This window comes from Zeus faber, assembly GCF_960531495.2.
Source record: "Zeus faber genome assembly, chromosome: 10".
Lineage (NCBI taxonomy): Eukaryota > Metazoa > Chordata > Actinopteri > Zeiformes > Zeidae > Zeus > Zeus faber.
The window spans coordinates 30,282,229-30,294,277 of NC_137199.1; the positions used below are offsets into that span (position 1 = coordinate 30,282,229).

A 12,049-nucleotide genomic window follows, 5' to 3' on the forward strand; every position below is an offset into this window, starting at 1 on the left:
TCGCCTGCACCATGAGGCCACGTGCAGCGAGGAGCTGCTGAATCATCCCTCCTGTTTGTCTCCACCTGCTGTGCTGCCAGATGGGTGGAGATTAGCGCCCTGTTCAGGTGGAGCAGTAGGGACGTGGAACTTTAGCTTCCACTTTATTTTGGCACAGACTGACTTTTATGCCACGCAGACGGACTGACTCCATCAGTAAAATAAACCACGATGATATCTTTAGGCGTCATGTGACCAGTTACCTTGCTTCATGTCGTGTGCTGTAGAAATGCATCACAAGATCTATTCTGTTAATATGTTGTGTTCTAATGTTGATAAATAGTTTTTTTTCAATATAAATGAAATACAGTCAAATGTAATAAGGGTTAAATCAATTTGAAATAAAGGTTAAATGAAATACAAATAAATAGGAAAATACGAAAGTGTATGACTTGAGGACACTAAATGTAAAATGCAATCACTGTGTATTGACATATTAATGATAATGTCATATTCACATTCACCGGCACAGCTCGCATACATATGTATATTTAAATGTTGTAATTTGATCGTGACCCTGGATTTGGATTCTGTTGTAGAGTTTTAAAAACACTAAAACCTCAACCCTTCTCCTTCTTCTGTTCAATCAATGCATGTTTTGATATTGATGTACAGATAATAAGCTTAAGCAGAAGAACAATCCTTAATCGTCACACAGCACACCACACTACAACACATGCACGTGCTTTGGATGGTGGCCCGTGAAATGAGGCCTCTGCGTTTAACCCATCCTGGCTTGTCCTTCCTCTGGGGGCACAGCCATGAGCAGTGGGCGGGGACCTGGTGACGAGTGTCCATCGCTGGTCAGACCATGATGGGTGCATGTTTTTGGTGGGGGTCCTTACTGACGTTAGGTGGAGGAAACCCCATGTGAGCACGGGGAGAACATGCAAACTCCACACAGAAAGGCTCCTATTTGGGAGATAACCCACCGGAGCACGGTGCCAACGGCGCCCCGGGCGGGAATAGAACCCTCGAAACAAGCTTGTGCATCTTCTCCACTTCAGTTTGTAGTATCTGAACTTAATATATAATAAGAAAATGTCTCTTAAGGTACTGGCAGTTTGTTTACATGTACAAACGCTCAAAATCTTTCATGCAAGATGGGATCAGGTGGTTTAACTGTGAGCAGTCAGTATCAAAAGTAATTATACGGTATTAAATGTACCTTAGATAAAAAGTAAAAATACATACTGTACTGCAGGGGATACTCCGAAAAAAAAAAGTGTTAAAAATATTGGTTATATATAATAATAATAATAATAAAAAGATAAATAATAATATAATTTAAAAAACACAAGGCGCAGATACAGTACATCATTTTTGTTAATTTTATGTTCTAATGCCAGTGAAGGGAGTGCTCAGCCGAAAAAAGATCTTAGAAGGGGAACAGCGGAAGACCTTTGAGAACCAGTGCTTCACACCTGGGAGCTTCTCTGGGGTGTTTGAGTGTATGTTTGACTAAATGCCTCTTAAAGTCCTGGCAGCGCGTGTGTTCACATGTACAAACCCTGCGTCCCGTCCATGCAGAACCAGAAGGAGGTTCCGGAAACGGCCGTCGGTGGAGAACGTGAGCGAGACCAGCGTAACGGACGAGAACAGCTCTGAGACCAGCGCCGCGCCTCAGGTGGGGAGTGGAACGTTGCCGTTTGAGAATAACAAAAAACTAACGGGACTCAGTATGAAGGCAAACCAAAAAAAAAGAGGGAAGTAGATATAAATAAAAAAAACAGCAGCATAGTGTGGGCGCCGTGATGGTCCTGAAGTGCGGTGCGTTCTTTTTCGGTGCTTCTGAGGGTTGTGGTGGCAGATCATCGCGAGGTTTGAGGGATGTCAGGACTGTTCGTTAGGCCCCGCCCCCGAGCGGTGTCATGATGTGTTTGTTTTAAGTTTATTCTGGTCCTTGTTGTCATCCTTCTCTCACTAGAGTAGAGTAAGTCGCCTTGTGTTCCACCCGTCCTGGTATCTCCCTGTATTCCCCCTCTCTCTCTCTCTCTCTCTCTCTCTCTCTCTCTCTCTCTCTCTCTCTCTCTCTCTCTCTCTAGCTGTCTCCCTCTCTGTTTCTTCCAGGTCCTGTGTTTCCTTGTTTGTCTTGCAGGTGTCCTCAGTGTGTCTCGTCTCGTCATTATCCCAGTGTATTAGTTTGTCATCGGCCATCAGTCCTTGTCCGTCATAAGTTCCCAGTGAGTGCTGTTGCCTGGATGCCCTGCGATGTGTTCGGTTCCTCCACTAAACGACCTTCGCCCTTTGTTCGAGCACTTCCAGCCCGAGTCTCCGTGTGATTTGCGTTTGGGTTCACCAGACAGCAACATGGCACTCAGAAGTCCAAATGATCGCAAATCACAAACATTAAACATGTTCAATGAATAAGATCCGATATCCTGTTGTGCGGGACAGCACCACCGACACTGCAGCCGCACCGAGAGCCAGCGGGAGCCAAGAGACCGAAAAGGAACAGGTCGCAGACATGTCCACGCCGTCTCCATCACTTCATCCATTGTTTTTTGTTCATTTTTGTTCCGTAAAATGTAGTGCATAAAATTCCATCGCCACTTCTAGCCCGTCCTCCATGGTTGTTTACTCTAAAGTCCCGTATGATCGCGTGGGATTTTTGAGATCAGGACTCTGGTAATGTGCCGTAGCCAGGCCTCGGCGTCAGGTCTCCGTGGCTCCGTCAGATCAGGACTCTGGTTGTTGGAGAATGGGATCTGTTAGTGCGTGTTGCTGTTTGGGCAAATCCTGCCTCTGCACACACCACGGGAACAAAGCTGGTGATGTGTGGGGTCTCTCACATTTTCAACATCTGCTGAGATTTGAAAAATCTTGTCTCGTGTCTCGCTTTACTCTCATTCAAGTTGTATTTTAAATAGAAATACTGGCAGTGTTCCTCCATTTGAGGTGACGGTACTTTAACTTGATGTGCATTTAACTTGAGCATGTTGTGAGTCCACCCACATCTGGAAAGTGTATTTTTCCGTCGCTCCTCTAGTTCAGCGCGGTCGGGGACGGCGGAACAGAGATGGAGGTCGTCCACGTCATGGACTGCACTGCGACGCCCATCTGGCCGACCTCTCAAACAGGTAAAGTTTAACCATATTCATCACACTGTGGCTCCGTGGAATCCTTCCTTCCGGTCCATCAAGAGCGACAGTCAGTTATTTATGATCAGTGAGCGCTGATCTGTTAATAATGACCGTTGTCATGGGCAACCACTTCCAGCCGCTTGGTTTCACGTATCCTTGAATCACTCCGCCTATATGCATCACATTACATGACAGTATATCAAACCACTAAACTTTATATATCTGACTAGTTCTGTTTTGTATATTTGTTTTTTTCTGGCTATTTGTATAAATTTGATATTTTTATTTTAATTCAATTTTAAAACTTTACTTAACTTTTTTAATTCTATTTTATATAATAATAATAATAATCTATCCACTGGGGATGCTCGGATGGGGTGATAATGAATGTGGTCAGTGCGTATGCTCCCAATGTTGGGTGTGAGATGGAAGAGAAAGAAGAATTTTTTAGTGAGTTGGATGTTGTGTCGGAGAACGTCCCCAAGGGAGAGAGAGTGGTCGTTGGAGCAGATCTCAATGGGCATGTGATGGCGAAGGGAAGGGATCAGAGACATAGGTGACGAGGAGGTTTATGGGTAGGTATGGTGTCAAGTCGAGAAATGTGGAAGGACAGATGGTGGTGGATTTGGCCAAAAGGATGGAATTGGCTGTTGTGAATATGTATTTCAAGAAGAGAGAGGAACACAGGGTGACATACCAGAGTGAAGGAAGGTGCACACAGGTGGACTACATCTTATGCAGGAGGTGCAACCTGAAAGAGGTTAGTGACTGCAAAGTGGTGGTAGGGGAGTGTGGTGCTAGGCAGCATCGGATGGTGGTCTGTAGGATGACTCTGGAGGCCAAGAAGAGGAAGAGGGTGAAAGAAGAGCCAAAGATAAAATGGTGGAAGTTGAAAAAGGAGGAGGGTTGCATGCAATTCAGGGAAGAGGTAAGGCAGGCGATAGGTGGGAATGAACGGTTACCAGATGACTGGGAAACAACTGCAGAAGTGGTGAGGGAGACGGCCAAGAAGGTACTCGGTGTATCATGTGGGAAGAGGAAGGAGAACAAGAACTCTTGGTGGTGGAATGAGGAAGTACAGGAGAGCATAGAGCAGAAGAGGTTGACGAAGAAAAAATGGGATCGTCAGAGAGATGAAGAAATTAGACAGGAGTACAAGCTGATGCGGAGCAAGGCGAAGAGAGAAGTGGCAAAGGCAACGGAAAAGGAGTACGACGAGTTGTATGAGAGGTTGGACAGTAAGGAAGGAGAAAAGGACTTGTACCGATTGGCTGAAAGGGACCAAGCTGGGAAGGATGTACAGCAGGTTAGGTTGATGAAGGATAATGATGGGAATGTGCTGACTAGTGAGGAGAGTGTGTTGAGAAGGTGGAAGGAGTACTTTGAAGAGCTGATGAATGAAGAAAATGAGAGGGAGAGAAGAGTGGATGATGTGGGGATAGTGGATCAAGAAGTGCAGCAAATTAACAAGGATGAGGTGAGAACAGCATTAAAGTTGATGGAGAGTGGAAAGGCAGTTGGCCCAGGTGACAAACCTGGGGAAGCATGGAAATGTTCAGGTGAGATGGCAGTGGCGTTCCTAATGAGACTGTTTAACACCGGAGGAGTGGAGAAGAAGTGTACTGGTACCATCTTCAAGAATAAGGGAGACATACAGAGCTGTAGTAACCACAGGGGAATAAAGTTGATCAGCCACAGCATGAAGCTATGGGAAAGGGTAGTGGAGGCCAGGTTAAGAGGAGAGGTGGGGATCAGCGAGCAGCAGTATGGTTTCATGCCAGGACAGAGTACTACAGATGCAATGTTTGCTTTAAGAACGCTGATGGAAAAGTACAGGGAAGGACAGAAGGAGTTGCACTGCGTCTTTGAGGATTTGCCCGAGAGAGGAAGTGTGGTATTGCATGAGGAAGTCGAGGGTGGCAGAGAAGTACGAAAGAGTGCTACAGGATATGTATGAGGGCAGTCAGACAGTAGTAAGGTGTGCAGTAGGCGTGACAAAGGCATTCAAAGTGGAGGTGGGATTGCATCAAGGAGAAGCTCTGAGCCCTTTCTTGTTTGCAATGGAGATGGACAGGTTAACAGATGAAATCAGGGAGGAGTCTCCGTGGACTACGATGTTTGCGGATGAAATTGTGATATGTAACAAGAGTAGGGAGCAGGTTGAGGAGAGTCTGGAGTAGTGGAGGCATGCATTAGACAGAAGAGGAATGAAAGTCAGCAGGAGCAAAACAGAATACATGTGCCGGTATGGGAGGGAGGGCGGAGAAAAGCTGAGAATGCAAGGAGTGGAGGTGGAGAAGGCAGATGAGTTCAAATACTTGGGGTCGACAAAGCAGCGCAGAGTGCGGGAGAGAGGTGAAGAAGAGAGTACAGGCAGGGTGGAGTGGGTGGAGAAGAGTGTCCGGAGTGATCTGTGACACAAGGGTTCCAGCAAGAGTGAAGGGGAAGGTGTACAGGACGGTAGTGAGAGCAGCCATGTTGTACGGTTTAGAGGCGGTGGCACCGACAAAAAGGCAGGTGGCTGAACTGGAGGCGGCAGAGTTGACGATGTTGAGGTTTTCATTGGGAGCGACGAGGACGAACAGGATTAAGAAGGAGGACATTAGAGGGACAGCTCAGGTCGGACAGTTTGGTGGAAAAGTGAGAGAGGCCAGATTGAGATGGTTTGGACACGTGTGCAGGAGAGATGAGAGTTACATTGGGAGAAGGAGGCTGAGGGTGGAGCTGCCAGGCAAGAGGAAAAGATGAAGCCAAAGAGAAGCTTTAAGGAGGTGCTGAGGAGGACATGCAGGCGGTTGGTGTCAGGGAGGAGGCCACTCCTAACGGGAGCAGCCCAAAGAAGAAGAAGAAGATAATAATAATAATAATAATAATAATAATAATAATAATTAGTATTATTATTATAATAATAATAATAATAATAATAATAATAATAATAATAATAATAATAATAATAATTATTATTATTATTATTATTATTATTATATATTTTTTTCAGAATGTTAATTTTTTAATGGTCATGGTCTGCATTACAACACACCAAACCTCACCAGAACAAATTCCTAGTACAGTATATGTGAATGTGCCCGGTGACTAAAACTGATTCATTCAATTATTTAAAATCAATATTCTGTGTCAATGGCGTCTAACGAGCAGGACGTACAGCCAGCCGGTCATTATCACAAATTAGCAGGCTTTCTTGATCTGATCACAGTGTCCAGGGTTATTTTCCTCAGCCCATCATGCACATTGTGCCACAAAAAAATCACCACATGCGGCATTAAAAACTCCTATTCTCTCTAAAAACTATTTTCTTTTCTTATCCAAAGAGGCAGAGTCTCTGTCCTCATATGAGGCTTCCATCATGGTGCTGTCTGCTGCCGTGGCGACAAGCGTGCCGTGTGACCGAGCGCTGGAGTCCATCAACAACCTGATCTTCCTGGACGACCTCCATCATCCTCCCCAAGGTTCCCAAACTAGCCATCCACCCGGGGGCCCACCCCCCTGATTCCCTGAGGGGCCCAATCTGTATAGATATGTTTAGACAAGCACTCAATCAAAATGTAATTTTACTAATTTAGGAGAGGATATAATTAACCCAATTGGATTAATGCAAATAGTAAAATTATGAAATAGTATCATATTGAATGTATAGAACAGTACAACTGTAGTACTGTACTGTTGACCACTGTGCAGCTCCACTGGACTCCCAAAACACGAGAAACGTATCGTCTTTTCAAATGTATTTAAGAAATATGTATTCAGCCGGCCACATATTTTCATAATTGTACTTGTTTTTTCAGAATTTGTAAAGCAAAACCACACAGCTTGTTTTAGAGTAGCTGACTGTAATAGCTTAAAAACCCTAACTGCTGCCATTAAACATTAAGATCCGGCCAGGGAAAAGTTCTCTTGAATATGTCATTTTCACATTTTGGGGTCATTATAAAAGTTATTTATATTGTGTTTATATAATATATAATAATTTTCAATGAAGAAATTATATGCAAAAAAAAAGCATCCATTCCACTAAACATGCTCAGCATTGTGAGGGAATTTTTATTATTTTTTGTTTTAATAAGCTTTATCCCACTACTTCAAATAATTATTTTTGAAGTAATAAAGTAGAAAGTGTTTTTTTTCTTTTAATCTGATGGGATTCTCAAAGTCCTTCTGTACAAGATGGTGTCAGGTGTTTTAACTGTGAGACTTTTTAAAATGTTATTAATTATTAAGTAATGAATGATGTTGTTTGGAAATCCCTGTCGCGTTCTCTGTGATGTTTAGTTAAACGGTGATTTGGTAGATTTAGATCATATCGATGAAGGAAAGGAGAATGAAGCTTTTAACTTTTGCCAAACTTTTGATCAGCAGGACCAGCTTGTTATTTTTGAAAGCCATAATGAATCATCACATAAGCTATACGATATGAGAGATGACGAGGATTCTATTTGGAATCCTACGTGGTCATACGACGCCTGACAATGTAAAGTGACCACCTTTATGTATATTTATTTTTATACATATAAAGTTTTATAGCGCTAGAGCTTCACTTTTGCCATTATAGCTATTATGTGAATTATCGGTACATGTCTGATTTAAAGCACCGCTGCAGAGTTTGAATGATCCAATTGTTGTTATGCTTGTTTTTCTTTTCTTTTTATTTTCTGGAAATAAAAATCAATTGCATGTGCGGCTATCGTGAAGACCTCTTGTACCTTGCGCTGCACTCACTCAAACCTTTAATCACAGATAATATATTCAGAAGATTAATCTTTAATTTCTAAATGACCCTCATTACAGGATTACAATGTTGATCAACACTAGGAAAACCCTTCCTCCAACACTCTATTGAATCTATCGTCACTTACGACATGTGACATGAAGACAACAACATAAAACATTAAGGCATCATAATAAAAGTAATGTTAAAGAGGACCTATTATGCTCCTGTTGATATTGGTCTCTGAGGTCCCCAAAACATGTATTTTTTTTTTTTTTAAATGAAAATAACACTCTTATGCATTCAAGCCATTCTAACATGCCTCTAAATCCATTGTGCTCCTGACTCTGTGTTTCAGTGGGAGGAGCCACCCTCCTGAGGCCAATGGGGTTTGAGTACAAGTTGCTGGTTGCTGCGGGCAAAATCTGTTTCTGAACAAATTTGAGGCAAGAAATACACTCGTATTAGATCTACAAGGCCTCATTTTAAAGTGTGTTCCCACTTCTGTTGCCGTGCTCCAAGCTTGGGATGGAGCAGACGACCATATGAGGAAGTCCGTGACCAGCTGACGTCAGCTCCTGCAGAGAGTAGAAAAAACATTTGGAAACGGAGCGTTCAGAGCGCTCGGAACCCTGAGCGTTGTTCACAGCAATTACTTTGTCATTTCTCAATATTTGACATTTTGGGCACGTCTAATATGAACTTCCCACACTCCAACATTATAAATATGACAGAAAATAAGGAAAAGCATAATAGGTCCTATTTAACATAACAAACATGACTCCACAAACAATAAGACAATACAATAAAAATGGTAACATGACGTCTGGTAAATACAATAATAAAAAAATAAATATATCTACATAATAATAATAATAATAATAATAATAATAATAATAATAATGATAAACATAAAAATAATAATAATGAAAAAATACATTAATTTAGAAATAGATAAATCTACATGCAAATCATATTAATAATAATAATAATAATAATAATAATAATAATAATAATAATAATAATAATAATAATAATGAACATAAAAATAATAATAATGAAAAAAATACATTAATTTAGAAATAGATAAATCTACATGCAAATCATATTAATAATAATAATAATAATAATAATAATAATAATAATGAACATAAAAATAATAATAATGAAAAAAATACATTAATTTAGAAATAGATAAATCTACATGCAAATCATAATAATAATAATGATAATAATAATAAGGATGAAATTCATAAAAAAGACAATAATATTAATATTTCCGTTTCTTCCCTCAATGAGACTGGCGGTAGAATTGCGTCATTTCTAAGACCCGCCCACATGCGGAATCTGCCAGTGGCGTCACACTCGTCTGAGCGCGAGCTACTATTGTGGCGTACAAGCTGTGACGCAACACTTAGTGCGAAATATATATATATTTTTTTTTTATTATTTACATTTAAACTCGGCTTTTTAATCTGTGGTTACCTAAAATTTTGTTTTGGATACATCAACAAAATAAATCTTAAATCCCCTCCTCAACTGGCTGTGAAATAGATTTCCTTATTAAATCCTTAACATTAAATTAAAAACACAATAATTACAAATTATTGGATAATTCTGGAAGAAATGCTGACTACACTGAAATGAGAAGCCATTTTATTTAAATGTATTTAGTTAACCTATTATTATAATTATTATTATTTTTTTTACTTTTTTTTTTTTTATTATCATCATTATCATTATTATTATAATTATTTATTGTTTTAAACAGTTTGATACTCGTATTTATAACATTATGTGTATATTGTGCAGTTATCTGTGATCTTTCAATGAGTCAATAAAGTTTTGTGAGAACAGCTAACCCCGGGCAGTTTAACGGGTAAGTTGCTTTTTTTTTTATTTTAACAAGTTTTGTGTTTCCATTATATATATTTTTATGTGCTTCTGATATTTGCAGGATATCCTACTTACTTTAGATGACTGTAGTTAGAAGGAAGTAGTCGGAACTATTTTTGTCTACTAATGGCTGTTTTTTAATGGTACAATAACAATGCATTGAATAAGTAAAAATAACATGCTAACGTTAGCTAGCTAACAGATAATGGCATGACTAAACACTTTGTTTTATTTTATTTATGTATTCATTTTGCAAACCCTTCATATATGACTTTATATTCATATTTCCTATTGTATCAATGGATAGTTCATACTATATTTGAATATTTAGTTGTTTATTTTTATTGTTAATATGGAGAACAACCTACGGTACATATTGTTCATATAGTGTCGTGTTATCTCGGTGCGGTAGGATGGTGACATGGTGAATGCCATGGCAGAGTGAACACAGCTGAGGTTAATCACATTAATTGTGCTTCTGTTTTCATGTCGACACAGAAACATCTCAGGGAGTCACCCGCCCTCACACCTCCACCTGTCTGCTGTGGAAAGGGCTTCTGTTAGTGCATATTCCAGTTGGAACTCGCTGGGCTGGGCTGGGCATCATTTATTGCATTCAGAACTCTGAAAAATCCACATCCAACTTGAAAAAGCGCAGAAGAATGGACGTTTAAGTCAGGATTCCAATTCTGGGGTTTGGGACGCAGTGCAGAAAGTTTTCTGAGATAACGAATCTGACGTGACAGCAATATGGCGGCAGGGCAAACATGGTTAACGGTCAACAAAGTCCCCTTTGCATGGGGTTTGATTGAAAATATCCATGTTTTCCCAAACAGAGGCAATGTAACGCATTTAGCTCAAAAGCAGCAACCACCAACCCTGAATGGAAGATTTCCGACTTCTGATGGAATGAATTTATTGAGGCCATTTAAGCAATTTCCGCTTGTACTGTGAGAAATCAGAAAGGACATGGATTCAGAAATGTACCGTCAGAGCACTGCTAAGTGAGAGCTGTTTCTGTAAATATGTTATTAATGGTAGAACACTATGCAACCATTTCCACTTTAAATTGTGTTCTCTGCTATGTTAGGTGTGCCATAGTCACAAATGTATCCCTTCAATTTTCCTCTAAATATTTTAAATGCCATATGAAAAACACTTATTTGAGAGGATAGAGCATAGAATTGTACTTTTTCAAGCACGATGTGTTAGGAGAATTCTCTTTCAGTGATGTGTTAATAAAAATCTCCAGACAATACTGCAAATTCAGTGAAGCAAGTTAATTTGTTTACAGAACAAATCATGGGAATTGAAATATTACATTTTTTTAAGAATTTATTCCTTGAAATGTTTTTTGTAATGCACATGAGGTGCAAGTAGTACACTGAAAAGTTGGTCGCAATTTTCCTTACAGTGTTTAAAAAAGGTCAATATATTGATTTACTATGGAGCTTTGTTATTGAAATCAAGTTGTGAGATCCTGCCAAATACTCAGCGCAATTTTGTGGTAAACAGAGCCCTGATTGATTCAAGATGGCAGCATGAAGGAGGTTGGAGTTTTAGAAAAGGACCTTGATGTGTGTAGCTTGTTAATTAATGTTTTGGTTTTTTTTGTTTTTTTTTTCAACAGGTTGGCCCTGCTCATCAATTCTGTGACCGACCAAGATAAGAGGTTCTACAGTCAGTCAGTCAAAGGTTTTTTGGGTTTTTTTTTGTGTCATTTTGTGGCCCAGGGGGTTCCCAAACATTCTTAAAGCAAGGCCTTCATGGAAGACTAATGGTTGACATTTAGTTTGTATGCAGTGCAAAATTAGGTGCTACAATATACTATTTAGCTTAAACTGCTCACAAAAAGTGCAAACCTCAAAAAAACAAAAGTATACATATTCTTGAGCTTTATGCTACAGGTATTAAACATATATTTTACATATTTTGATAATCACCAAATGTATTGATATTTAAAATAAAAAAATTATAATCATAAAGAATAGTTACGCCGCAGACCCCTTGCTATTCCTTCATGGAAGGAATTGGCCGAAGATCCCTTTTGGGATCAACTTGTGATGATAGACTGCTATCTTTCTTCCTCTTTCTGTAACGACAGACCACCATGTTTACTTCCTTTCTGTAACCACAGACCGCCATGTCTACTTTCTTTCTATCTGTAAGCACAGATCACCGTGTCCACTTTCTGTAAGCACAGACCGCCGTGTCCATTTTCTGTAACCACAGACCGCCATGTCTACTTTCTTTCTATCTGCAAGCACAGACCGCCGTGTCCACTTTCTGTAAGCACAGACCGCCGTGT

At 40.1% G+C, this 12,049-nt stretch overlaps 1 protein-coding gene across 1 annotated transcript in view; it reads left to right on the forward strand.

The window, feature by feature from the left end:
- Window positions 1-6,630, forward strand: part of egf (epidermal growth factor) — a gene marked incomplete at both ends in the record, with an annotated part of 28,893 nt that extends 22,263 nt beyond the window's left edge. The window contains 3 exons of the mRNA XM_080008264.1: window positions 1,570-1,666; window positions 3,029-3,119; window positions 6,452-6,630. Coding sequence (XP_079864390.1) covers window positions 1,570-1,666; window positions 3,029-3,119; window positions 6,452-6,630 — 367 coding nt within the window. The remainder of the gene's footprint in view (window positions 1-1,569; window positions 1,667-3,028; window positions 3,120-6,451) is intronic.
- Window positions 6,631-12,049: the final 5,419 nt, after the last annotated feature.